The following is a 25,667-nucleotide window of genomic DNA, read 5'->3' on the forward strand; positions in this document are numbered from 1 at the left end:
GAGGGCCCTCACCTCCTCCCTGTAGGCCGTCTCGTCGTTGTTGGTAATCAAGCCTACCACTGTTGTGTCGTCCGCAAACTTGATGATTGAGTTGGAGGCGTGCGTGGCCACGCAGTCGTGGGTGAACAGGGAGTACAGGAGAGGGCTCAGAACGCACCCTTGTGGGGCCCCGTGTTGAGGATCAGCGGGGAGGAGATGTTGTTGCCTACCCTCACCACCTGGGGCGGCCCGTCAGGAAGTCCAGTACCCAGTTGCACAGGGCGGGGTCGAGACCCAGGGTCTCGAGCTTGATGACGAGCTTGGAGGGTACTATGGTGTTGAATGCCGAGCTGTAGTCGATGAACAGCATTCTCACATAGGTATTTCTCTTGTCCAGGTGGGTTAGGGCAGTGTGCAGTGTGGTTGAGATTGCATCGTCTGTGGACCTATTTGGGCGGTAAGCAAATTGGAGTGGGTCTAGGGTGTCAGGTAGGGTGGAGGTGATATGGTCCTTGACTAGTCTCTCAAAGCACTTCATGATGACGGAAGTGAGTGCTACGGGGCGGTAGTCGTTTAGCTCAGTTACCTTAGCTTTCTTGGGAACAGGAACAATGGTGGCCCTCTTGAAGCATGTGGGAACAGCAGACTGGTATAGGGATTGATTGAATATGTCCGTAAACACACCGGCCAGCTGGTCACACATCAAGAGTGAGAGTGACAGAATCTGGTATGAGCCAGCCCGTGATCACAACCATCCTAACCATCTCATGACATCGTCACCATGTAATATTGTTTCCGAAATGTTTCAGACAGAAGGCACAGTGTTGAGAGGGTCTAAGTCAGGGAAGGTAAGCTGATCCTAGATCTGCATCTACAGGCAACTTATGTCTAGGGCTCTCCAGCATTAAAGTTCTGGTCGACTGGTCCAGTAGACAGGATGGTGTGTGCTTTTAAAACAGTCTGAGAAGTGAGGAAGTTAAGCCTTGGTTCAGTCTCTGTGTAACTGAGAATCCTTGAATGCAGGGTTAATCAGCTGGAATCAGCTTCCCTTTGTGTGTCCTGTTTTGAAACCCCTTGGCCGTCACAGTCTCTGGACTGTCTGCTTGGAGACAGAGTGAGAAACCATGAGAGTATCCAGTATCCATCTCACCTTGGCCTCATGTGCGACAACACACAGATGGCATTAGGGTTCTGAGTGTGTGCTCCATAAAAGCCATAAAAGATGAAATAAATAAATGGTATAATTTTGAAATAAACACATCATCTCTCCATGACAACTTCATTGGATGGACATCACCCACTACACACAAAACATGATGAATGTCTGCACCTCACGCGTGCAAGACAAGTGTGAATGTGTGTGTGTTTAGCCTGTCAGAGCTCGACCCAGTTTCCTTGCTGTGGGTTGGCACCAATGGTCAGCACTAACAGAGGGACAGCGGGTCATTCACCAAGGCTGGTACACACGCGTGTGTGTTGTGGAAACCTGCCTGGTGTGTGTGTGTTGACCTTGGCTGCTTGTAAGAGATCCAGCTGCCTTGGAACAGGCCTCAGCATTTTACAGCAGGGCAGGGCCACGGAGGGAAGTCATTTACCAGTCTGTTTACCTAAAACACACCGACACACACAGGGACTGATTGTAATTCTATTTCTCCAATCTGATGCTAATTTTGTTATTGCTGCTATTTCTGTCTGGTAGAGAGGCTGCCTGTCTGATGTGTCTCTGAGCAAATCTAGGTATCTGATCATGGTGGGTTTGTGTGTACTGCCTCATGGCTGCAGAATGATGAGCAGGGTCTTTGAAAACACACACACACACGGTGACAAACTCAGACATGGTCACACACCTCCAGACGCACACATGCACACAGAGATTCACTCAGATTTACACATACACACACACACACACACACACACACACACACACATACATACATACACACACAGCGTGACAGGATACCGTTGCAGAATTAATGATGTTGCAGACTGCAAGAGAGGGGAGGGAGGACTGTGTTGAGCTGTTACATATTCATAAGGTCATTAAAACTAGACCCGGCCTTTAAAACCATCCATTAACACAGGAGGGCACTGTAATATCTCACCTAATATCTCAAAGCTTGTTCCTTTACCAGTCATGCCAATTAAGCATATTTGATACAATAAAAGTGTTATTATTGTTAAGAGAAGGAATGTTAAACTGAACTCAGTGGTTGGATACTACTACAGGAGAAAAGGGGGCGGGGTAGAGAGAGAGAGCCAGAGAGAAGGGGTGTGGTAGAGAGAGGGACAGAGAGAAGGGGGCGGGGTAGAGAGAGGGACAGAGAGAAGGGGGCGGGGTAGAGAGAGGGACAGAGAGAAGGGGGCGGGGTAGAGAGAGGGACAGAGAGAAGGGGTGGGGTAGAGGGAGGGACAGAGAGAAGGGATGGGGTAGAGAGAGGGACAGAGAGAAGGGGTGGGGTAGAGGGAGGGACAGAGAGAAGGGGGCGGGGTAGAGAGAGGGACAGAGAGAAGGGGTGGGGTAGAGGGAGGGACAGAGAGAAGGGATGGGGTAGAGAGAGGGACAGAGAGAAGGGGGCGGGGTAGAGAGAGGGACAGAGAGAAGGGGTGGGGTAGAGGGAGGGACAGAGAGAAGGGATGGGGTAGAGAGAGGGACAGAGAGAAGGGGTGGGGTAGAGGGAGGGACAGAGAGAAGGGATGGGTTAGAGAGAGGGACAGAGATAAGGGATGGGGTAGAGAGAGGGACAGAGATAAGGGATGGGGTAGAGAGAGGGACAGAGAGAAGGGCGGGGTAGAGGGAGGGACAGAGAGAAGGGATGGGGTAGAGAGAGGGACAGAGATAAGGGATGGGGTAGAGAGAGGGACAGAGATAAGGGATGGGGTAGAGAGAGGGACAGAGATAAGGGATGGGGTAGAGAGAGGGACAGAGAGAAGGGCGGGGTAGAGGGAGGGACAGAGAGAAGGGATGGGGTAGAGAGAGGGACAGAGATAAGCGATGGGGTAGAGAGAGGGACAGAGATAAGGGATGGGGTAGAGAGAGGGACAGAGAGAAGGGATGGGAGATACAGTGAAAACAACGAGAGGAATGCGGTTGTGAATATAGGTACAAAAGAGGCCATGTCTCGTCTTACTGAGGGAGGAACATCAAAGTAGCAGACAGTCTCCCAGTTTATACTGGCACACACCCTGGATAGAGGGGAGAAAGACATGGTGAGAAACGCACACAGTAATGGCAAGCTTCATCCTTCCATATAATGCTGCGTGCGTGTGTTTCAGCATTTGAGTGTGTGTGTGTCACATCTTCCTGAACTTAGATATCTCTGTGTGTGTGTGTGTGTGTGTGTGTGTGTGTGTGTGTGTGTGTGTGTGTGTGTGTCCATCAGCGTGTGTGAGCCCTTGCCAATGCGCACTCTGGGCCCGCTGCCCCTCGTTCTTGCGTTCTCTGGGTTTTTCAGGCCTGTGGTCATTGTAGTTCTATTATCCAGTGCTGCTTTATCCCGTTAAAGGTTAGCAGCTAAATCAGACCGCAACGCTGGGGTTTTACCATGCACTGCAGTGTAGAGAATGTGAGCTGAGCTGAGCGTGTGTGTGTGTGTGTGTGTGTGTGTGTGTGTGTGTGTGTGTGTGTGTGTGTGTGTGTGTGTGTGTGTGTGTGTGTGTGTGTGTGTGTGTGTGTGTGTGTGTGTGTGTGTGTGTGTGTGTGTGTGTAATGATCTTCGTCTGTTGTTTGTAGAAAGTTAGACCGAAATGCAGCGTGTAGGTTACTCATGACTTTTAATGAAGATAATACGGTACATGAAATAACGGAAGAAGAAAACAACAAACGAGTTAAACTAATACAGCCTATCTGGTGACTAACACAAAGACAGGTACAATCACCCACCAAATACAACGCGCACTCAGGCTGCCTAAATACGGTTCCCAATCCGAGACAACGAGAATCAGCTGACTCCAATTAGGAATCGCCTCAGGCAGCCAAGCCTAACTAGACACACCCCTACTAATACACACTCCTAATTAATACAAACCCCAATACGAAATACAACATATAAACCCATGTCACACCCTGGCCTACCCAAACATATAACAAAAACACAAGATACAATGACCAAGGCGTGACAGTGTGTGTGTGTGTGTGTGTGTGTGTGTGTGTGTGTGTGTGTGTGTGTGTGTGTGTGTGTGTGTGTGTGTGTGTGTGTGTGTGTGTGTGTGTGTGTGTGTGTGTGTGTGTGTGTGCACGCACATTATGATCCTGTCTACACACACACACATAAAAAAATACTACAGTTTACTATATAATACTACTGTACTAACTATAGAATTCTGTAGTAAAATGTAGTATACTGTAAAATACTATACTACTGTCACGTTCTGACTTTTATTTCCTTTGTTTTGTATTTATTTTAGTATGGTCAGGGCGTGAGTTGGGTGGGCAGTCTATGTTTGTTTTTCTATGTTTTGGGGTATTTCTATGTTTCGGCCTAGTATGGTTCTCAATCAGAGGCAGGTGTCATTAGTTGTCTCTGATTGAGAATCATACTTAGGTAGCCTGGGTTTCACTGTTTTTTTTTTTTTCACTGTGTTTTGTGGGTGATTGTTCCTGTCTCTGTGTTTTGCACCAGATAGGGCTGTTTTTGGTTTTCCACGTTTATTGTTTTGTGGTGTTCGTGTTTATCTGTTTTTATTAAACATGAATCAATATAACCACGTTGCGTTTTGGTCCTCCTCTACTTCTCCACAGGAAAACCCTCTACCCTGCTGGCCTCTATAACGCTGACCTCAATCACCCTCTTAAACATCCCATCCCTCTTTCACCTCTTTCTCTCCCCCCTCGTCACCTGCCCTAGGCCTTGTCACCTGCCCTAGGCCTTGTCACCTGCCCTAGGCCTTGTCACCTGCCCTAGGCCTTGTTTCCTGCCCTAGGCCTTGTTTCCTGCCCTAGGCCTTGTTTCCTGTACCCTTCTTAGTCTTTACCCCATATTCTGTTTTTCTTTCTTTTTCCTACCCTTTTTCTCCTTGCTTATGTACCTGTGTGACTGGCGTGAGGTGAGCTTCAGTCAAAACGTCTGGGGCCACTGGAGGGTGTGTATGCATGCCTGTGTATGAGTCCACGTGCACTCTTTAAAGATTAGCCGGGTTCCACTTTGTCACCCAGGCAGCCTCAACAACTCATCATCGACGGCTTCAGATATCCTAACAATAACATTCACTAGCAAACCCTCTATTAACTAGGACTGACTGCCCTGTCTGTCAGCTGCCATATGTACATGTAGAAAGCTTTGTGTTTGTGGTTGCAGCTCCATCTCCAGTCACAGCACTAGCTCTAGTCCAGTCAATCACCTGTAGCCAGACAAGCCCATTCCGGGTCCTAGTACAGTACATGGTGCACGTGTCCCGTACATCAGCCTGTCAGCTTTCTATTAAGTCCCTAATGGCCCTGAGAGAGAATAATCCACAGTGGATAGACACCCAAGGGAGGGGTGGGAGGGGCTCTGATGGAAACACTTGTCCCACTTTCCACTTCTGACCTAAATATCTGCTGCATCTGCTTGCCTTCTCTTTACTAGCCTACTGCGTCCCAGATGTAACTGCCAAGAGACAATGGGAGAGAGACGGTGGATTCTCTCCGGATATCTGGCTATGCCCCTTACAAAAAAAACAACGTGAATTTTTCATGTGAGAAAAAAATGCATGTGGTTTTCAGACACGTTGTCACGGCTCCTGTCAAAAGGAGAGGACCAAAGCGCAGCGTGGAAAGTGTTCATGATTTTATTTTCAAAAAACACTCAAACAAAATAACCAAAGTGAAAGCGAGCAGCTGTCAGGTAGAGACACTAAACAGAAAACAAGATCCCACAAAACCCAAAAGGAGAATGACAACTTATTTATGATCCCCAATCAGAGACAACGATAGACAGCTGCCTCTGATTGGGAACCACACACACACACACGGCCAAAAACAGAAATAGAAAACATAGACTTTCCCACCGGAGTCACACCCTGACCTAACCAAACATGGAGAATAAAAAGGATCTCTAAGGTCAGGGCGTGACACACGTGTGGAGTTTTCGCATGTTCATGTTTTCATGTGTACGTTTTTAACATGGAAAAAAATACATGTGGTGTTCAGACACGTGAAGTTTTCACGTTTTTTTTGTAAGGTCGCAGAAAGGTTTCTAGTTTTCAAGCTAGATGAACATTCAATCAAAGGATGTTGCCACAGTGGATGGCTGTGCCTGCAGGTGCAGAGTGATTAGAAGTGGTGGTCTAGCTCAGGATATTGTTGAGTGCCTTATGAAAAGGAATAATGACAAGTTGTGTCCTATGGAAAAAACTGTACATGAAGAGAGCAGTAGAACTTCAAACGTAGGCCCACACCAGAACCAAAACAGGCACTAGCTTATGTCATACCTGACACATGTACATTGTTCCTTTCTTCCTTCTCCCCTTACCTCCCTCTCTCTCTGTCGTTCTCTTCAATTCTTCCATGGGGTTAACTCAGTTCTCAAAATGTGGCATAGTGGGATGCAGAGCCAGTGTGGTAGTGTGGCAGGTTGAACCCAGGACACGAGAGTACTGAGAGACAGAATAGAACAGCAGCATGTAAAAGCTGGAGCTGCATTTATGTCATCTCTTATTCATCACTAGAGCAGAGTAGCCTACCATACAGGGTCTGGGGAGAGTGGCAGGGAGAGAGCAGCACACAGAGGCATGATGAAGAAGATTAGCTCAAACAATATAGCAGGCAGAAGCTGAGAAAGCCTTTCTTTCTTCCCAATTACAATGCTGGATAGGAATTGGGAAAGTGAAGGAGAAAAAAAACATTATTTCTCTCAGATCATCATATAGCATTTGTGTCGGTGTGTGTGACATTTAAAATGTCATCTGAGTCACTGGGGTTATTATATGATCCCCAAGCAATTACTGTAGCATTTAGCCCTGTAGAGAGGGACAGTGTGTGTGTGTGTGTGTGTGTGTGTGTGTGTGTGTGTGTGTGTGTGTGTGTGTGTGTGTGTGTGTGTGTGTGTGTGTGTGTGTGTGTGTGTGTGTGTGTGTGTGTGTGTGTGTGTGTGTGTGTGTGTGTGCGTGCGTGCGTGCGTGCGTGCGTGCGTGCGTGTGTGTGTGTGTGACTACTCAGAGACCTAGCTTTCTGTTCATCTGACACCCCCCACACACACACACACACACACACACACACACACACACACACACACACACACACACACACACACACACACACACACACACACACACACACACACACACACACACACACATATCCTCCATATCTGCCTGACATTACCTGGATTCCTCTCCTGTTTCAGGCCTGTGTTCAGCTAGCAGCAGCTGCTATTTACCTTCCTCTCTGATCCTGTTGTAAAAACATAAACATTTGTTAAATCCACTTCATCAGTGTAGATGATGGATTGTGTATGTGTGTCATTCAGAGTATGAACAGGCCAGACAAAATATTGAAGTGCCTTTAAACGGGTTATGGTAGTGCAAGGCGTGTGTCAAGACCTGCAACACTGCTGGGTTTTTCATCCTCAACAGTTTTCTATGTGTATCAAAAATGTTCCACCTCCCAAAGGACACAGAGCCAACTTGACACAACTGTGGGAAGCATTTGAGTCAACATGGGCCAGCTTTCCACACCTTGTAAAGCCCAGACAAACTGAGGCTATTCAGCGGGCAAAAGGAAGGTGTTCTTAATGTTTTGTACACTCAGTGTACATATGCTGTGCATACATATACACAGACGTCTGTAGAAGGGGGGGGCAACAGCAGCATAATTAGGGGGTAAATTGGAGGTAAACTGGTCTGAAAGTGGGTCAGATATTCTCTCTGTTTCACTGCAGAAATAGATGGTGTACTATAGAGGGTGGAGTTGTCTTACAATGACAGGGTTTTACTGTCACAAAGGATGGGGTGGAACTGTATAGTGTGTTATTAGCACCGCATGTCAACATTCCTGCGTGTATGTGTGCGTGCGTGCATGTGTGTGTGTGTGTGTGGTGCATGCATGCGTGTGGGGTCTATGGGTCTGGGTGTGTACACTGTAACAGGTTACACCTCCTGTCCTGCAGGTATTTTGCTTTCTGTGACAAAGTACCATACCAGAGTTGGCCTCATTCCATAGTGTTAGAGGGGTTAGAATGGGATTCAAGCAGTTATAGGGTAAATAAAAGGTCTGACACAGCCATCGAACAGAGACAACAAAGGCTACAGGGAACTACAGGGTGAAAGACGACTCCACTGACTCCTTATAGAACTGTCCCAAAACCAGGGTTGACTTTCTGTTGGCCAACATACCATCAAGCATAAACAATGTTCAGACTGCCAATGAGATGATTTCCACAATGACCCTACTCTATTATGTGAGTCTGTTAAACCAGGTGAGAGTGTCCTACTAGCACAATAACAACACAGTATGTCGCTGTGAAATCCATCCTCATTCCCATTGATTAGAGCCCCGGGACACAGATATGATGACTTCCCGCCAAAGCATGTTGAATTCGTATGGTTCACACACAAGCTAAACTCACAGGGGTCACATTCAGCCTCTCTGTACTTGAGAGGAGTCATTGGCATGCTCCTCATTGCTGAGGTAGGCTGGGACATGCCTGAGTAGAATAAGCAATATAGTCATGGATCCTCAATAGGAGCAGGCATGTAGGACCTAAATCTCCAATCTCTCTCTCCTCTCTCTCTCTTTCTCTCTATTTATGTCTCTCTCTCTCTCTCCCTCTATCTTTATGTCTCTCTCTCCCTCGCTCTTTCTCACTTTCTCTCTCATCTCTCAGTGCTGCCTTTTATCCTCTACCTTTCCTTGCTCCCTCCTCTCCTCCCCTCTCCTCTTTCTTCCCCTCCCTCCTTGCTCCCTCCTCTCCTCCCCTCTCCTCTTTCTTCCCCTCCCTCCTTTCTCCCTCCTCTCCTCACCTCTCCTCTTTCTTCCCCTCCCTCCTTTCTCCCGATCTCCTCACCTCGTCTGCTGCTCTACTCTACTTTAACCCTGTCCTCTGCTTTCCATGTGTCCTTGGGCTGGGCTGAGACTGCCCTCCACATACAGAAGCAAGGTAGACCACACACACTCACTGCATAGTCACAATAAACACACAACAAACACATCTAAGTGTGTCAAAGCTGAGTGCTTCCTATTGGAGGTTGTTGCGCTGCAATTTGGCTGAATATAGGCCTAGATACCCAAATAAAATAAAATACAATTTTACAGATACTGTGGGAAAGAGGAGACAAACTGTTGTTGCAAAGTGAACTGATGCATTTGACTTAACGATGTGCAGTGCTGTGCAACACCATTAATAAAAAAGAGCCAAAATGACACTGTGAACAGAGAACACACAATTAATTGGTTGAAATGACTGGAAATCTTACATAGGCTGTAACAGACTTTTAATAGATAAAACAATGTTATTAAACGTTTATTAATTGTATATAAATAAAGTAAAGTAAATAGAATGGAATCCATCGGTGGGTTGAGCTATGTCTGAAGTCCTCCCTGCCCAGGCACAGTGCTGCTGTGAAACCCTGGCTGGCCCACCCCTAGATGCAGTTGCTAGGCAACCACTCATTAGCACCATGGGTCCCATTGTAGCACTGCTGACTACACTGATGTTATCTCAAATCAAATAAAATTTTATTTGTCACATGCGCCAAATACTACAAGTGTAGACCTTACCGTGAAATGCTTACTTACAAGCCCTTAACCAATAATGCAGTTCAAGAAATAGAGTTAATAAAATATTCACTAACTAAACTAAAGTTTAAAAAAATATTTAAAAAATGAATGAAAAGGTAACACAAGAAAATTACGTAACAATAGGGAGGCTATATACAGGGGGTACCGGTACCGAGTCAATGTGAGGGGGTACAGGTTAGTCCAGGTCATTTGTGGGGGGGTCAATGTAAATAGTCTGTGTGGCCATTTGATTAATTGTTCAGCAGTCTTATGGCTTGGGGGTAGAAGCTGTTAAGGAGCCTTTTGGTCCTAGACTTGGTGCTCCGGTACCACTTGCCGTGCGGTAGAAGAGAGAACAGTCTTTGACTTGGGTGACTGGTGTGTCAGGAAGCTTGGCCCCAGTGATGTACACGGCCGTACGCACTACCGTCTGTACCGCCTTACGGTCAGTTGCCAAGCAGTTGCCATACGAGGCAGTGATGCAACCGGGCAGGATGCTCTCGATGGTGTAGCTGTATAACTTTCTGAAATCTATTCAGTCTCCTGAGGGGGAAAAGGTGTTGTCGTGCCCTCGTTCAAACTGTCTTGGTGTGTTTGGACCATGATAGTTTATTGGTGACGCGGACACCAAGAAACTTGAAACTCTGGACCCGTTCTGTCATGCTGGTGATAGAGGACCCAAAAGCGACTTAACAGAAACAGAGTTTATTCAAGTCCAAACAGGGAATAACAGAAATCCTCTAGTCTGTAGAGGGGAATAACAAGAGAAGCGGCCACAGACTGCAGGTCGCTTCGGGTAGGCGCAGGCCGTAGTTGACAGAGACACCTGCTCACACGCAGCATCTGATGAAGGCAAAAACACGACAGGACAGGGCGAAACACAATCACAGCACGGTGAATACTAAACAAGGAACCGACGGGACAGGAACGGAACACAAAGGAATAAATAGGGACTCTAATCAGGGGAAAGGATCGGGAACAGGTGTGGGAAGACTAAATGATGATTAGGGGAATAGGAACAGCTGGGAGCAGGAACAAACGATAGAGAGAAGAGAGATGGTGAGAGAGGGAGGGGGAGAGAGAGGGATAGAAAGAGGGAAAGAACCAAATAAGACCAGCAGAGGGAAACGAATAGAATGGGGAGCACAGGGACAAGACATGATAATAAATGACAAACATGACAGTACCCCCCACTCACCGAGCGCCTCCTGGCGCACTCGAGGAGGAATCCTGGCGGCAACGGAGGAAATCATCGATGAGTGAACGGTCCAGCACGTCCCGAGACGGAACCCAACTCCTCTCCTCAGGACCGTAACCCTCCCAATCCACTAAGTATTGGTGACCCCGTCCCCGAGAACGCATGTCCATGATCTTATGTACCTTGTAAATAGGTGCGCTCGACAAGGACGGGAGGGGGGAGGGAAGACGAACGGGGGTGCGAAGAAAGGGCTTAACACAGGAGACATGGAAGACAGGATGGACGCGATGAAGATGTCGCGGAAGAAGGTCGCACAGCGACAGGATTGACGACCTGGGAGACACGGGCGGACCAATGAACCGCGGAGTCAACTTACGAGAAGCTGTCGTAAGAGGAAGGTTGCGAGTGGAAAGCCACACTCTCTGGCCGCAACAATACCTTGGACTCTTAATCCTGCGTTTATTGGCGGCTCTCACAGTCTTCCCCGCAGACAAAGGCAGACCGGTAGTGAAGCCTAAGGCGATGTGAGACCATGGTCGAGAAGGAATGGGAGCGGTCTGAGACGACCGGCAGGAGGAGGGTTACCCGACCAGTCTTTCCGAACAAGCAGCCACGAAACGGCGCGTGTCACGCTCCTGAGTCGGCCACCAAAAGCGCTGGCGAATAGACGCAAGAGTGCCTCGAACACCGGGATGACCAGCTAACTTGGCAGAGTGAGCCCACTGAAGAACAGCCAGACGAGTGGAAACAGGGACGAAAAGGAGGTTACTAGGACAAGCGCGCAGTCACGCAGTGTGCGTGAGTGCTTGCTTAACCTGTCTTTCAATTCCCCAGACTGTTAACCCGACAACACGCCCATAAGGAAGAATCCCCTGGGATCAGTAGAAGCCACAGAAGAACTAAACAGACGGGATAAGGCATCAGGCTTGGTGTTCTTGCTACCCGGACGGTAAGAAATCACAAACTCGAAACGAGCTCAACGCCAACGAGCTTGACGGGCATTAAGTCGTTTGGCAGAACGGATGTACTCAAGGTTCTTATGGTCTGTCCAAACGACAAAAGGAACGGTCGCCCCCTCCAACCACTGTCGCCATTCGCCTAGGGCTAAGCGGATGGCGAGCAGTTCACGGTTACCCACATCATAGTTGCGCTCAGATGGCGACAGGCGATGAGAAAATAAGCGCAAGGATGAACCTTATCGTCAGACTGGAAGCGCTGGGATAGAATGGCTCCCACGCCTACCTCTGAAGCGTCAACCTCGACAATGAATTGTCTAGTGACGTCAGGAGTAACGAGGATAGGAGCGGACGTAAAACGTTCTTTTAGAAGATCAAAAGCTCCCTGGGCGGAACCGGACCACTTAAAACACGTCTTGACAGAAGTAAGAGCTGTGAGAGGAGCAGCAACTTGACCGAAATTACGAATGAAACGCCGATAGAAATTAGCGAAACCTAAAAAGCGCTGCAACTCGACACGTGACCTTGGAACGGGCCAATCACTGACAGCTTGGACCTTAGCGGAATCCATCTGAATGCCTTCAGCGGAAATAACGGAACCGAGAAAAGTAACGGAGGAGACATGAAAAGAGCACTTCTCAGCCTTTACGTAGAGACAATTCTCTAAAAGGCGCTGAGAACACGTCGAACGTGCTGAACATGAATCTCGAGTGACGGAGAAAAATCAGGATATCGTCAAGATAGACAAAAACAAAGATGTTCAGCATGTCTCTCAGAACATCATTAACTAATGCCTGAAAAACAGCTGGCGCATTGGCGAGACCGAACGGCAGAACCCGGTACTCAAAATGCCCTAACGGAGTGTTAAACGCTTTCCACTCGTCCCCCTCTCTGATGCGCACGAGATGGTAAGCGTTACGAAGGTCCAACTTAGTAAAGCACCTGGCTCCCTGCAGAATCTCGAAGGCTGATGACATAAGGGGAAGCGGATAACGATTCTTAACCGTTATGTCATTCAGCCCTCGATAATCACGCAGGGGCGCAGAGTACCGTCCTTCTTCTTAACAAAAAGAACCCCGCCCGGCCGGAGAAGAAGAAGGCACTATGGTACCGGCGTCAAGAGACACAGACAAATAATCCTCGAGAGCCTTACGTTCGGGAGCCGACAGAGAGTATAGTCTACCTCGAGGAGGAGTGGTCCCCGGAAGGAGATCAATACTACAATCATACGACCGGTGAGGAGGAAGGGAGTTGGCTGGGACCGACTGAAGACCGTGCGCAGATCATGATATTCCTCCGGCACTCCTGTCAAATCGCCAGGTTCCTCCTGAGAAGTAGGGACAGAAGAAACGGGAGGGATGGCAGACATTAAACACTTCACATGACAAGAAACGTTCCAGGATAGGATAGAATTACTAGACCAATTAATAGAAGGATTATGACATACTAGCCAGGGATGACCCAAAACAACAGGTGTAAACGGTGAACGGAAAATCAAAAAGAAATAGTCTCACTGTGGTTACCAGATACTGTGAGAGTTAAAGGTAGTGTCTCAAATTTGATACTGGGAAGATGACTACCATCTAAGGCAAACATGGGCGTAGGCTTGTCTAACGGTCTGAAAGGAATGTTATGTTTCCGAACCCATGCTTCGTCCATGAAACAACCCTCAGCCCCAGAGTCAATCAAGGCACTGCATGTAGCACCCGAACCGGTCCAGCGTAGATGGACCGACATAGTAGTACAAGATCTAGATGAAGAGACCTGAGTAGTAGCGCTCACCAGTAGCCCTCCGCTTACTGATGGGCTCTGGCCTCTTACTGGACATGAATTAACAAAATGTCCAGCAACTCCGCAATAGAGGCACAGGCGGTTGGTGATCCTCCGTTCCCTCTCCTTAGTCGAGATGCGAATCCCTCCCAGCTGCATGGGCTCAGTCTCAAAGCCAGAGGAGGGAGATGGTTGCGATGCGGAGCAGGGAAACACCGTTGATGCGAGCTCTCTTCCACGAGCCCGGTGACGAAGATCTACCCGTCGTTCTATGCGGATGGCGAGAGCAATCAAAGAGTCCACATCTGAAGGAACCTCCCGGGAGAGAATCTCATCCTTAACCACTGCGTGGAGTCCCTCCAGAAAACGAGCGAGCAGCGCCGGCTCGTTCCACTCACTAGAGGCAGCAAGAGTGCGAAACTCAATAGAATAATCCGTTATGGACCGTTCACCTTGGCATAAGGAAGCCAGGGCCCTAGAAGCCTCCCTACCAAAAACCCGAATCATCTCCTCTTTAAAGTTCTGGAACTTGTTAGAGCAATCAGCCCTTGCCTCCCAGATAGCTGTGCCCCATTCTCGAGCCCGGCCAGTAAGGAGTGAAATGACGTAAGCAACCCGAGCTCTCTCTCCAGAGTATGTGTTGGGTTGGAGAGAGAACACAATCTCACACTGCGTGAGAAAGGAGCGGCACTCAGTGGGCTGCCCGGAGTAGCAAGGTGGGTTATTAACCCTAGGTTCTGGAGGCTCGGCAGGCCAGGAAGTAACAGGTGGCACGAGACGTAGACTCTGGAACTGTCCAGAGAGGTCGGAAACCTGAGCGGCCAGGTTCTCCACGGCATGGCGAGCAGCAGACAATTCCTGCTCGTGTCTGCCGAGCATGGCTCCCTGGATCTTGACGGCAGTGTAACGAGCGTCTGAAGTCGCTGGGTCCATTCCTTGGTCGGTTCCTTCTGTCATGCTGGTGATAGAGGACCCAAAAGCGACTTAACAGAAACAGAGTTTATTCAAGTCCAAACAGGGAATAACAGAAATCCTCTAGTCTGTAGAGGGAATAACAAGAGAAGCGGCCACAGACTGCAGGTCGCTTCTTAGGCGCAGGCCGTAGTTGACAGAGACACCTGCTCACACGCAGCATCTGATGAAGGCAAAAAACACGACAGGACAGGGCGAAACACAATCACAGCACGGTGAATACTAAACAAGGAACCGACGGGACAGGAACGGAACACAAAGGAATAAATAGGGACTCTAATCAGGGGAAAGGATCGGGAACAGGTGTGGGAAGACTAAATGATGATTAGGGGAATAGGAACAGCTGGGAGCAGGAACGGAACGATAGAGAGAAGAGAGAGCGAGAGAGTGAGAGAGGGAGGGGGAGAGAGAGGGATAGAAAGAGGGAAAGAACCAAATAAGACCAGCAGAGGGAAACGAATAGAATGGGGAGCACAGGGACAAGACATGATAATAAATGACAAACATGACACGTTCCACTTCAGGACTGTCGATGTTAATGGGGGCCCCCTTTTCCATTAGTCTACGATCAGCTCCTTTGTCTTGCTCACATTGAGGGAGAGGTTGTTGTCCTGGCACCACACGACCAGGTCTCTGACCTCCTCCCTATTATTATTGTCGGTGATCAGGCCTACCACTATTGTGTCATCAACAAACTTAATGATGGTGTTGGAGTCGTGCCTGGCCACACAGTCGTGGGTGAACAGGGAGTACAGGAGGGGACTAAGCACGCACCACTGAGGGGCTCCTGTGTTGAGGATCAGCATGACAGATGTGTTGTTGCCTACCCTTACCACCTGGGGCGGCCCGTCAGGAAGTCCAGGATCCAGTTGCAGAGGGAGGTGTTTAGTCCCAGGGTCCTTAGCTTCGTGATGCACTTTGAGGGCACTATGGTGCTGAACACTGAGCTGTAGTCAGTGAACAGCATTCTCACATAGGTGTTCCTTTTGTCCAGGTGGAAAAGGGCAGTGTGGAGTGCAATAGAGATTGCGTCATCTGTGGATCTGTTGGGGTGGTATGTGAAATGGAGTAGGTCTAGGGTTTCTGGCATGATGGTGGTGAAGTGAGCCATGACCAGCCTTTCAAAGCACTTCAAGACTACCGACGTGAGTACTATGGGGTTCTATCCTTTAGCTCGGTGCGGATGTTGCCTGTAATCCATGGTTTCTGGTTAGGAAATGTACGTTCAGTCACTGTGGGGTGACGATGCAGTTGACGATGCAGTTATTGATGAAGCCAGTGACTGAGGTGGTAGACTCCTCAATGCCATTGGATGAATCGCAGAACATATACTCAGTATATGTTGTGTATACAAGCTCATTCCCACAGAAAACGGCAGAGGGAAGCAGTACCACCCAGCAGTTATGTTATGGCTCAAATTGGCTATCGATAACGCTGCTCATCTCTCTCGTCATATCAGACTCGGCATGTTGTGTGTAAAAAGGGCTTTGATGTAAAAAGGGCTTTTATAAATACATTTGATTGATTGATTCCACAGTGTAATCAGCTATGCTGGGGCCGAGGCCACACTGCACTTCCTGGTGCCTGAAACAGTCATTGTTCTGGGTTTGGTCCTGTATAGTGCAGGGGCAAGTCTGGCAGCAGAGCCTCCTGAACAGGACGTTAGCATTTTCGTGGTGGCGTCCTGAATGATGTAAGTTATACTCCCCAAACTTCGCGAGCCACTTCGCCAGTTGACCTTCTGGTTCCTTCATCCTGGACGAGCCCCCGGTGTTACCTTTTCTGCCTCGCCTCCAGACCACAGTCGAGACGGCTCAGGGGAGCCTTCACTTGCTAGCTCCAGGGCCAGAGCAATTCACGGATGCTTTGGGGTAATTCCCACCTTTGTGGATCTTATCCACTGCTAATGACGAGTTAGTCTGGAATTCCACTTAAGTAGTTAACATTTATTAAACTTGTACACCATGTGAGGTAGTCTGAATGACAAAATAAAATAGTGGGCAAACGGAGAAAAAAGCACATAGCTCACAGTTTGGTTACATCTCCGCCACCACAACAACTGGGTCAAAAACGAAAGTTAAATTATTACGTTACCCATAACGCACTTCGGTATTTTAAATATGTACCCCTACTTTACCAACATAATCACATCTAAAGATATTATATAATTTTGTGAGTATTAAAAAAAACAGAAGCTGTTAGTTATATGTTAGTTATAAATGGTGGAGAGGGTTGAAATTCAGACTTAAACTATTCTGTATTTAACATTTTTAAAAACAGGTCACTTAAATGTTTCTAACCCTAATTTTGCATCATTTTCTAGACCACCATAGTCACTGTCCTGTACTGTATGTAAGGTTGTTCAAATAAACACATGATGCTCTTTCTCCAGACACCCCAGGCATGTGCAGCTCATAGGCAAGGCCCTGACAACAGCTTCTGTCTGAGAAAGGTAGAATAACTTCATAGACCACTGATTGTGCATTGGTGACAACTGAGACTACAGTTAAAAGTGTTTTTCTCTGGCAAATGGCATAACTATTAATCCATTACATTGTTCAGCAATAAATAGTTTGACTAAATGGCTGGTTAGATTGAAAGGTGAGGCAGAAAAAAACAGTTTAGCAGAGCGCGCGCACCCAGCTCCATGGAAGCGCACTTCCGTCCACGCGCACGTCAGCAGGTGCAGACAGAGAGAAGTGGGGTCTCGTGGCTTCATCATCACTGCATCAGAATAACGCCGGTATATAATACTTTTACATCAATATAACATTCTCAGAAGATGGTAGCAAAACAAAGGATCCGTATGGCAAACGAAAAGCACAGCAAAAACATCACGCAGAGAGGCAACGTTGCAAAGACCCTGGTGAGGCGACGCTTTTCTTCAGGCTGTGTGGGTTCCATCGTCAGACGAAAGGAGGTGCAAGCATGATGACACCGATTCAGTTAATCGTCACTTAGAATGGCATCATTTCAATAAATGTGACCTATTCATTTCATAATGATAAATTATTAATGGTGTATCTGATGTTATGTTATGGCTCAACTTGGCTGTCGATAACGCTGCTCATCTTTCGTCACATCAGACTCAGCATGTCATATGATTCATTTGAAATCGTTCGGATCGATCACAAACCACAGGGCGCAATGAACGTGAGTTCAAGCCCTTCTCCATGTATTGTTATTCATGGCCCATAGGTTAACGTGTTGGTATGTTGATCATTGATGGCTGTATGTTTCCTTTATGGTCTGGTGGTCTTCATGCTCAAACCTGTGGTTTGCCACTCGGTTTACAGCCCGCGATTCTCCTGATCAATCATTTCTAAGAAATCAATGCCACGTAGATAACGGTCTAGATTGTCGATTTGGATGGTGTCATCATCTGGCTGTTCAGTCCATAAAGAGAGCCTGAGGTTGTTGATGAACTCTATGGTACATCTGTATCCTGACCAGCCCCCCCCACACACACACACACACACATACATACATACATACATACATACATACATACATACATACATACATACATACATACATACATACATACATACATACATACACACACACACACACACACACACACACACACACACACACACACACACACACACACACACACACACACACACACACACACACACACACACACACACACACACACACACACACACACACACACACATACATACATACATACATACATACATACATACATACATACATACATTTAAATTGTGTGCTGTAATAGCCTATAGCCTTAGAGAAATGGGAGGTGTGAGTAATTTTACTACGTTGTCATTAGGGATGCACCGATAGGACATTTTTGGCTGATACCGATGTCCGATAATTGTCCTTGCCAAGAAAAAACTGATACCGATACCCGAAATGTAACATTTTAGCGCCCTTTTAATCATTCTAGTACAGTTAAATAGTTAACACACACATGGACGCAGCGGTCTAAGGCACTGCATCTCAGTGCAAGAGGCGTCACTATAGTCCCTGGTTTGAATCCAGGCTGTATCACATCCGGCCATGATTGGGAGTCCCATAGGGTGGCGCACATTTGGCCCAGCGTTGTCTGGGTTTGGCCAGGGTAGGCCGTCATTGTAAATAAGAATTTGTTCTTAACTGACTTGCCTTGTTAAATAAAGGTTACGCACACACCCACACACCACACCACACTGACAAAAAAAGTTATTTTGTTGTCATTTACATATGTCCCCATTACCAGTAAAACATCATAAAAACCTATTTATTTCACTTACTTGCTGTTTCGTTGTTCATTTGTTCAGTCATTTCAGTCTCAACCAGGATTTCATTAGACATGTCAAGCAGGGAAGGTTTAAGCTCTGTCTGTCCGTGGCTTCTCTTCCTCGGTGCTCACAGCTGTGTATGTAACATTTCACGTAAACCCTGTTTCTTGTCTGCATCAAAGTAGCGGTCCTTGTACCTAGCATCTAGCATGGTGGCAACACAGTAAAGAGGCGTAGAGAGAATGCTACCAAATCGCTTGTTCACAGCCTCAAGTACTTTTGTAAGTTTTAACCCCACGGTCTGTCGGCAGTTTTGTTGAGCAGGTGTTTCAGTGCCATGACAGAGGGTGTCACGTCTGCTGCAGTTGTTTAGCTTATTTCTGAAGTCAGTTGTTCGAATGGCGCTAGGAGTGTGTTCATGTGTCCAAGTTTCAAACATGTTCTCAAATGGCACTGAAATGGCAGCAGTGGTATGAGAACCAGCACATTATTGAGCAATACGTCTTTCCTCAGTACGAGATCCTTGTGGACCCACTGTGCTGTCAAACTCAACATGCTCATGGGGTTGACATCGCTGGTCCAAATGTCAGTCGTGAGTCTAATAACAGTTACGCCCATAGCAAGTAGCTCATAGATGTACATTTCAACAATACTGTGTAACTCCGGTAGGGCAACATTTGAAAAATAATTTATGCCGGGGATTGACCAGTCGGCAAAAGCCAACATCATCCACGACAGAGGACGGTTGACTGTCAAGGGCAATGAATTCCATTATCTTGGCATTAGTGGATTTCGCCTTTGTGTTGTCTCGCTGAAATGTTCTTACTCTTTCAAATGACTGCTGGACTTGAACTTGTTTAGTTGTTGGAAGTGTAGCGCTTAGTATGTTTCTGCTTTTGTTCTGTGTAGCGCTGCATTTTCCGTGGTGTAATTACATCATCTACCTACATTATATAGGTATGCACGTCATCTACCTACGTTCTATAGGTATGCACGTCATCTACCTACGTTCTATAGGTATGCACGTCATCTACCTACGTTCTATAGGTATGCACGTCATCTAACTACGTTCTATAGGTATGCACGTCATCTACCTACGTTCTATAGGTATGCACAGCATCTACCTACGTTATATAGGTATGCACGTCATCTACCTACGTTCTATAGGTATGCACGTCATCTACCTACGTTATATAGGTATGCACGTCATCTACCTACGTTATATAGGTATGCACGTCATCTACCTACGTTATATAGGTATGCACGTCATCTACCTACGTTATATAGGTATGGCACGTCATCTACCTGCGTTATATAGGTATGCACAGCATCTACCTACGTTATATAGGTATGCACGTCATCTACCTACGTTATATAGGTATGCACGTCATCTACCTACGTTATATAGGTATGCACGTCATCTACCTACGTTATATAGGTATGCACGTCATCTACCTACGTTATATAGGTATGCACGTCAGCCTAATCTCGGGAGTTGATAGGCTTGAAGTCAAAAACAGCGCAATGCTTGAAGCATTGCGAAGAGCTGCTGGCAAAACGCATGAAAGTGCTGTTTGAATGAATGCTTACGAGACTGCTGGTGCCTACCATCGTTCAGTCAGACTGCTCTATCAAATCATAGACTTAATTATAACCTAATAACACACAGAAATACGAGCCTTTGGTCATTAATATGGTTGAATCCGGAAACTGTAATTTCGAAAACAAGAGGTTTATTATTTCAGTGAAATACGGAACCGTTCGGTAATTTATCTAATGGGTGGTATCCATAAGTCTAAATATTCTTGTTACATTGCACAACCTTCAATGTTATGTCATAATTACGTACAATTCTGACAAATTAGTTCGCAATGAGCTGGGCGGCCCAAACTGTTGCATATACCCTGCAATGAACGCAAGAGAAGTGACACAATTTCACCTGGTTAATATTTGTCACGCCTTGGTCATTGTATTTTGTGTTTTTGGTATATGTTTGGGTAAGCCAGGGTGTGACATGGGTTTATATGTTGTGTTTTCGTATTGGGGTTTGTAGTAATTGGGATTGTGTATGATTAGGGGTGTGTCTAGTTAGGCTTGGCTGCCTGGGGCGATTCTCAATCAGAGTCAGGTGCTTGTCGTTGTCTCTGATTGAGAACCGTATTTAGACAGCCTGACTTTCGCATTGTATTTTGTGGGTGTTTGTTCCTGTCTTAGTGTTGTAGTCACCAGATAGGCTGTAATTAGTTTTCGTTTCGTTTGTTGTTTTCGTTTATTTAGTTATTACATATACCACGATACTTTCATTAAAAGACATGAGTAACCTACACGCTGCATTTCGGTCTGACTCTCTTCATTCAACAGACGAGCGACGTTACAATATTGCCTGCTAACCTTTCTTTTAGCTAAATATACAGGTTTAAAAATATATACTTCTGTGTATTGATTTTAAGAAAGGCATTGATGCTTATGGTTAGGTACACATTGGAGCAATGACAGTCCTTTTTCGCGAATGCGCACTGCATCGATTATATGCAACGCAGGACATGCTAGATAAACTAGTAATATCATCAATGTGTAGTTATAACTAGTGATTATGATTGATTGATTGTTTTTTATAAGATAAGTTTAATGCTAGCTAGCAACTTACCTTGGCTTCTTACTGCATTCGCGTAACAGGCAGGCTCCTCGTGAGGCAGGTGGTTAGAGCGTGTGACTAGTTAACCGTAAGGTTGCAAGATTGAATCTCTGAGCTGACAAGGTAAAAATCTGTCGTTCTGCCCCTGAACAAGGCAGTTAACTCACCGTTCCTAGGCCATCATTGATAATAAGAATGTGTTCTTAACTGACTTGCCTTGTTAAATAAAGTTGTAAAATAAAGGATTCGGCGTCCAAAAATACAGATTTCCGATTGTTATGAAAACGTGAAATTGGCCCTAATTAATCGGTCAACCTCTAATTGTGTTATCCACAATAATACACACCACCATCAGTAAGCACATGAGTGCTGTCCAACTGTATGACATCACCCAGACCAGACCTTGTAATAGCTTATGTTGGCGAGTCATGTGCTACAGGTCTAGACAGCCATGCTCACTCTGCATAACTCAGATTATTATTAGATCCACTCAGGCCTATTCTGGTGTGACTGTGTAAAAAACACCTACACAGTGATGAGGGCAGGGTTTAAAACCTGATCAGAAACCTGCCCTATTCAGCACTTACTCTTGATGTAAGTCCAGAGATAATAACATTGTAAGAACCTTCCTCCCTTGGATGTTTGTTCAACCTGGTTGGTCTTCCTCCACCAACTTGTGTTTCCTGCAGGGCCATATTCTGCCATGATTTGACCGCCGTTAAACAACATCTGACCTTGATCGTCATACTAACATTAACCTTATGTCCGACCTTGTGTTCGGTGTGTGTGGCCAACATTAACCAACATTTTGGGGTTTTAAACAACTAATTGACTGACATAGGTTCAATGATTTGAATTCCATTTTTTTATATGAGCGCAATGTGCACATTACACAGTTTCTCTAGAGATATATCAGATCATGCCCAACTGGGAATTGTAGTTTCCAACAGGCCAATATTCTACATAGAAAATGTGGTAATTAACTACAATGACCGTAATCCATTGCACGCCTACTGGCCAGTCTGTGGGCGAGTTCATCATTGCAGCCGACTTTAAAGGCGAATTGAGACTGATTGATCTACAAATCATCTTGCATCCTAAATAACTACTCAATATTATTTGTAGTTTAGTCAGTCTGTCACAATTTACCCATGATACACCACAGTTTTGAAGCTATCGAACACGTCCCATGTGTTTCTTTTATGCCTGCTACATTCGGTTAATGTGGGGAAGACACGGAGAGAGAGGAAAGTGGGATTGAAAGCTGTTGCTTTGCGAGGCATCTACCCAAAATGCATGATCTAAGTGATTGGTAGTTGGTATTCAGCAGTCATGAAAGTGTTCCTTATTTACTTTGAAGAACTACTAAAATAGAGATTTTGTCAGACATCATAGGCAGCCACTCTATAGAGATGAGATGATAACTTGGAATGAAATAAAGTCATCAAATAAAACATGTAATATACACAAACTAAATATTTTATTAAAGTAATGTGAATAACTGATGGTCAATAAGTGACAAGGAGTTAAGGTCAGATTTTCTACAGCAGTGTTGTGGCGAGTGTAGTGCGCTATTCCATTGTGTGCTGGAAAGGAAATGTAGCCAAGGTGGACTTAAACAACCTTGACAAAATCATCAAGAAAGCCAGTGCTACAATTTGCTGCAGACTGGAATCAATGCGGGACATGTTTATAAAAAGGCTGCAAGCAAAAACACACATGATCATGGACAATGACACACACCCACTCCACCCTAACGCAACACAGGAGGAGAAGCTTAAGTAGCAGGTTCATCCCGCGCAGGAGTTCCACAGAGGTTTAGATGGCCAACCCATATCAGCACTAAAGACAACCCATATCACATAGTGAAGTTTTAATGACATTTGACCTATATGTCTCAGTGGTTGAAAATTGTTGTTTTCTCTCCCCACTCCTCTCAGCGACCTCAGGAGGAGAAGTACCCCGTGGGGCCGTGGCTCCTGGCTCTGTTCGTCTTCGTCGTCTGTGGATCAGGTAATGCCCAGATTCTGTGGAGATGTGTGAGAGAACTGTGGAAACTCATTCATTTAATCAGGAGTTCAACTTTCTGTTTCACATTAGCCTTGATATTACTCACGTAGGGAACTAACCAGATTTCAGTTTCTCTTCAGTTCCTGCTCAGTGACTTCACCTGACTGGATGTTGTTCTGTGTAACAGCAGCCACTTTCTCTCTCAGCCATTTTTCAGATCATCCAGAGCATCAGGATGGGAATGTGATCCAGTGCCCCACCAGACTCCCCTTTCCCCCTCACACCCTTTCACCAGACCTGGGGCTGCTTGCCACCCTACGTTCCTAACACCTCCAGGAGGCCCGACTCAGGACAGCTCTTTGTCCATCAGGGCAGGCCTGGGAGAGGAATGGACCACCCCCCTTCCCCCCTGCCATCCTCGATCACATTTACAGAGTTCCAGGGCAGGAAGATGAAAGCTTTTCTACTGACAGTTTGAACCACAACAACTGGCTGGATGAACCTTGTACAGTGTGTCTTATACCTGCTCATATGTGTGAGTGTATGTGTGTGTGAGAGAGTGTGTGCAGTCCAAGATGTGACTGGCTGCTGACAATGTGCCATACTGCTGTGTTTCTATATTTATCTGTGTTGCGTGAGAACCTTTTTTTAAATAAATGTGACTTTGTTTGGGAAATGTCTGGTTTCAGTTCCACTTTGGCTGCTCCTATCCCAGTGCATGTTGTCTGCAAATGAAGCCTGTTTACAGTGTGGTTAATTTGGGGATTCCTAGCTATTTGTTTCCTGGTGTGTGTACAGTACGTGTTATATACAGTGCAATAGGAACGTATTCAGACCCCTCGACTTTTTCCACGTTGTTACGTTAGTCTTATTCTAAAACAAATATATTTTTTTTTATCCTCAGCAATCGACACACAATACCCCATAATGACAAAGCGAAAATTGGTTTTAATACATTTTTGCTAAATTAATTACAAATAAAAAACAGAAATACCTTATTTACAAAAGTATTCAGACCCTTTGCTATGAGACTCGAAATTGAGCGCAAATGCATCCTGTTTCCATTTATCATCCATGAGATGTTTCTATAACTTGATTGGAGTCAACCTGTGGTAAATTCAATTGATTGAATATGATTTGGAAAGGCACACTTGTCTATATAAGGTCTCACAGTTGACAGTGCATGTCAGAGCAAAAACCAAGCCATGAGATCGAAGGAATTGTCCATAGAGCTCTGATACAGGATTGTGTCGAGGCACAGATCTGGGGAAGGGTGGAGAAAAATGTCTGTAGCATTGAAGGTCCCCAAGAACACAGTGGTCTCTAAATGAAAGAAGTTTGGAACTACCAAGACTCTTCCTAGAGCTGACCACCTGGCCAAACTTAGCAATCAGGGGAGAAGGGCCTTGGGCAGGGAGATGCCCAGAACCTGATGGTCACCCTGACAGACCTACAGAGTTCCTCTGTCAAAATGAGAGAACCTTCCAGAAGGTCAACCATCTCTGCAGCACTCCACCAATCAGGCCTTTATGGTAGTTTGGCCAGACGGAAGCCACTCCTCAGTAAAAGGCACATGACAACCCGCTTGGAGTTTGCCAAAAGGCACCTAAAGGACTCTCAGACCATGAGAAACCAGATTCTCTGGTCTGATAAAACTAAGATTGAACTCTTTGTGAAGTAAAATTTAAAATAGTAGATACCCCTAAATACTACTTAAGTAGTATTTTGAAATATTTTTACTTAAGTAGTTTACACAATTGGTCTCCCAAACCATCCTACTTCAAGGCAAGTGGCAGATCTGAATTTGAATGGAATGCTGTTCAGTGAGGTGTGGAGTTATACAATCACTGTTTGTTCACATGAATCATCAGCCTGAGCAAGGCGCTTTTCATTCCCAGTTGTTCGGGAGTTGGGGTGATTTGTGGACCATGTAATCTATGCAGCTGCTAGCGAAAGGCCGACCCTGGTGAAAAGCAGGAAGCAAGGAAGAGCTCAACCAATAGCTCGCAGTATACAGGTAGTGCAGCAGTCTGTTTCATATATTCTTCAGTGTACAGTAAGATGATGTTGCTCGAGTCCAGACACTTATCTAAGGCCAGTTTTACATTTCCCCTCCATGATGGTTAAAGGGTGACTTCCTGAGTTGGCCTCGTTTTAGATTTGGTTCATGCTAGCGGCCATGACTGAATTCAAACATGAG

The 25,667-nt window shown here is 46.1% G+C and overlaps 1 protein-coding gene and 1 long non-coding RNA gene across 2 annotated transcripts; one reads left to right on the forward strand and one right to left on the reverse strand.

Annotated features, from left to right (window-relative positions):
* Positions 1 to 584: 584 nt before the first annotated feature.
* On the reverse strand, positions 585 to 19,722 carry LOC124046444. The gene is made up of 5 exons (XR_006841016.1): positions 18,835 to 19,722; positions 7,280 to 7,348; positions 6,429 to 6,552; positions 3,108 to 3,162; positions 585 to 1,586 (listed from the first exon to the last, which is right to left on the reverse strand). It is a non-coding gene; the product is annotated as an uncharacterized LOC124046444 (long non-coding RNA).
* Positions 17,234 to 24,143, forward strand: LOC124046438 (stress-associated endoplasmic reticulum protein 2). The gene is made up of 3 exons (XM_046366803.1): positions 17,234 to 17,435; positions 23,398 to 23,470; positions 23,674 to 24,143. The coding sequence occupies exons 1-3, from the start codon at positions 17,352 to 17,354 to the stop codon at positions 23,712 to 23,714; spliced, it is 198 nt and encodes a 65-aa protein (XP_046222759.1). The 5' UTR covers positions 17,234 to 17,351; the 3' UTR covers positions 23,715 to 24,143.
* The last annotated feature ends 1,524 nt before the right edge of the window (positions 24,144 to 25,667 follow it).

This window comes from Oncorhynchus gorbuscha, linkage group LG01 (assembly GCF_021184085.1).
Source record: "Oncorhynchus gorbuscha isolate QuinsamMale2020 ecotype Even-year linkage group LG01, OgorEven_v1.0, whole genome shotgun sequence".
Classification (NCBI taxonomy): Eukaryota; Metazoa; Chordata; class Actinopteri; order Salmoniformes; family Salmonidae; genus Oncorhynchus; species Oncorhynchus gorbuscha.

What these genes read in the sequence shown, in the direction of transcription:
- LOC124046438 (XM_046366803.1), top strand. Translation starts at nt 17,352, where the DNA reads ATGGTAGCAAAACAAAGGATCCGTATGGCAAACGAAAAGCACAGCAAA. An exon ending in GCAACGTTGCAAAGACCCTG is followed by an intron (nt 17,436 to 23,397) that starts GTGAGGCGACGC and finishes CACTCCTCTCAG; the next exon opens with CGACCTCAGGAGGAGAAGTA. An exon ending in CTTCGTCGTCTGTGGATCAG is followed by an intron (nt 23,471 to 23,673) that starts GTAATGCCCAGA and finishes TTTCTCTCTCAG; the next exon opens with CCATTTTTCAGATCATCCAG.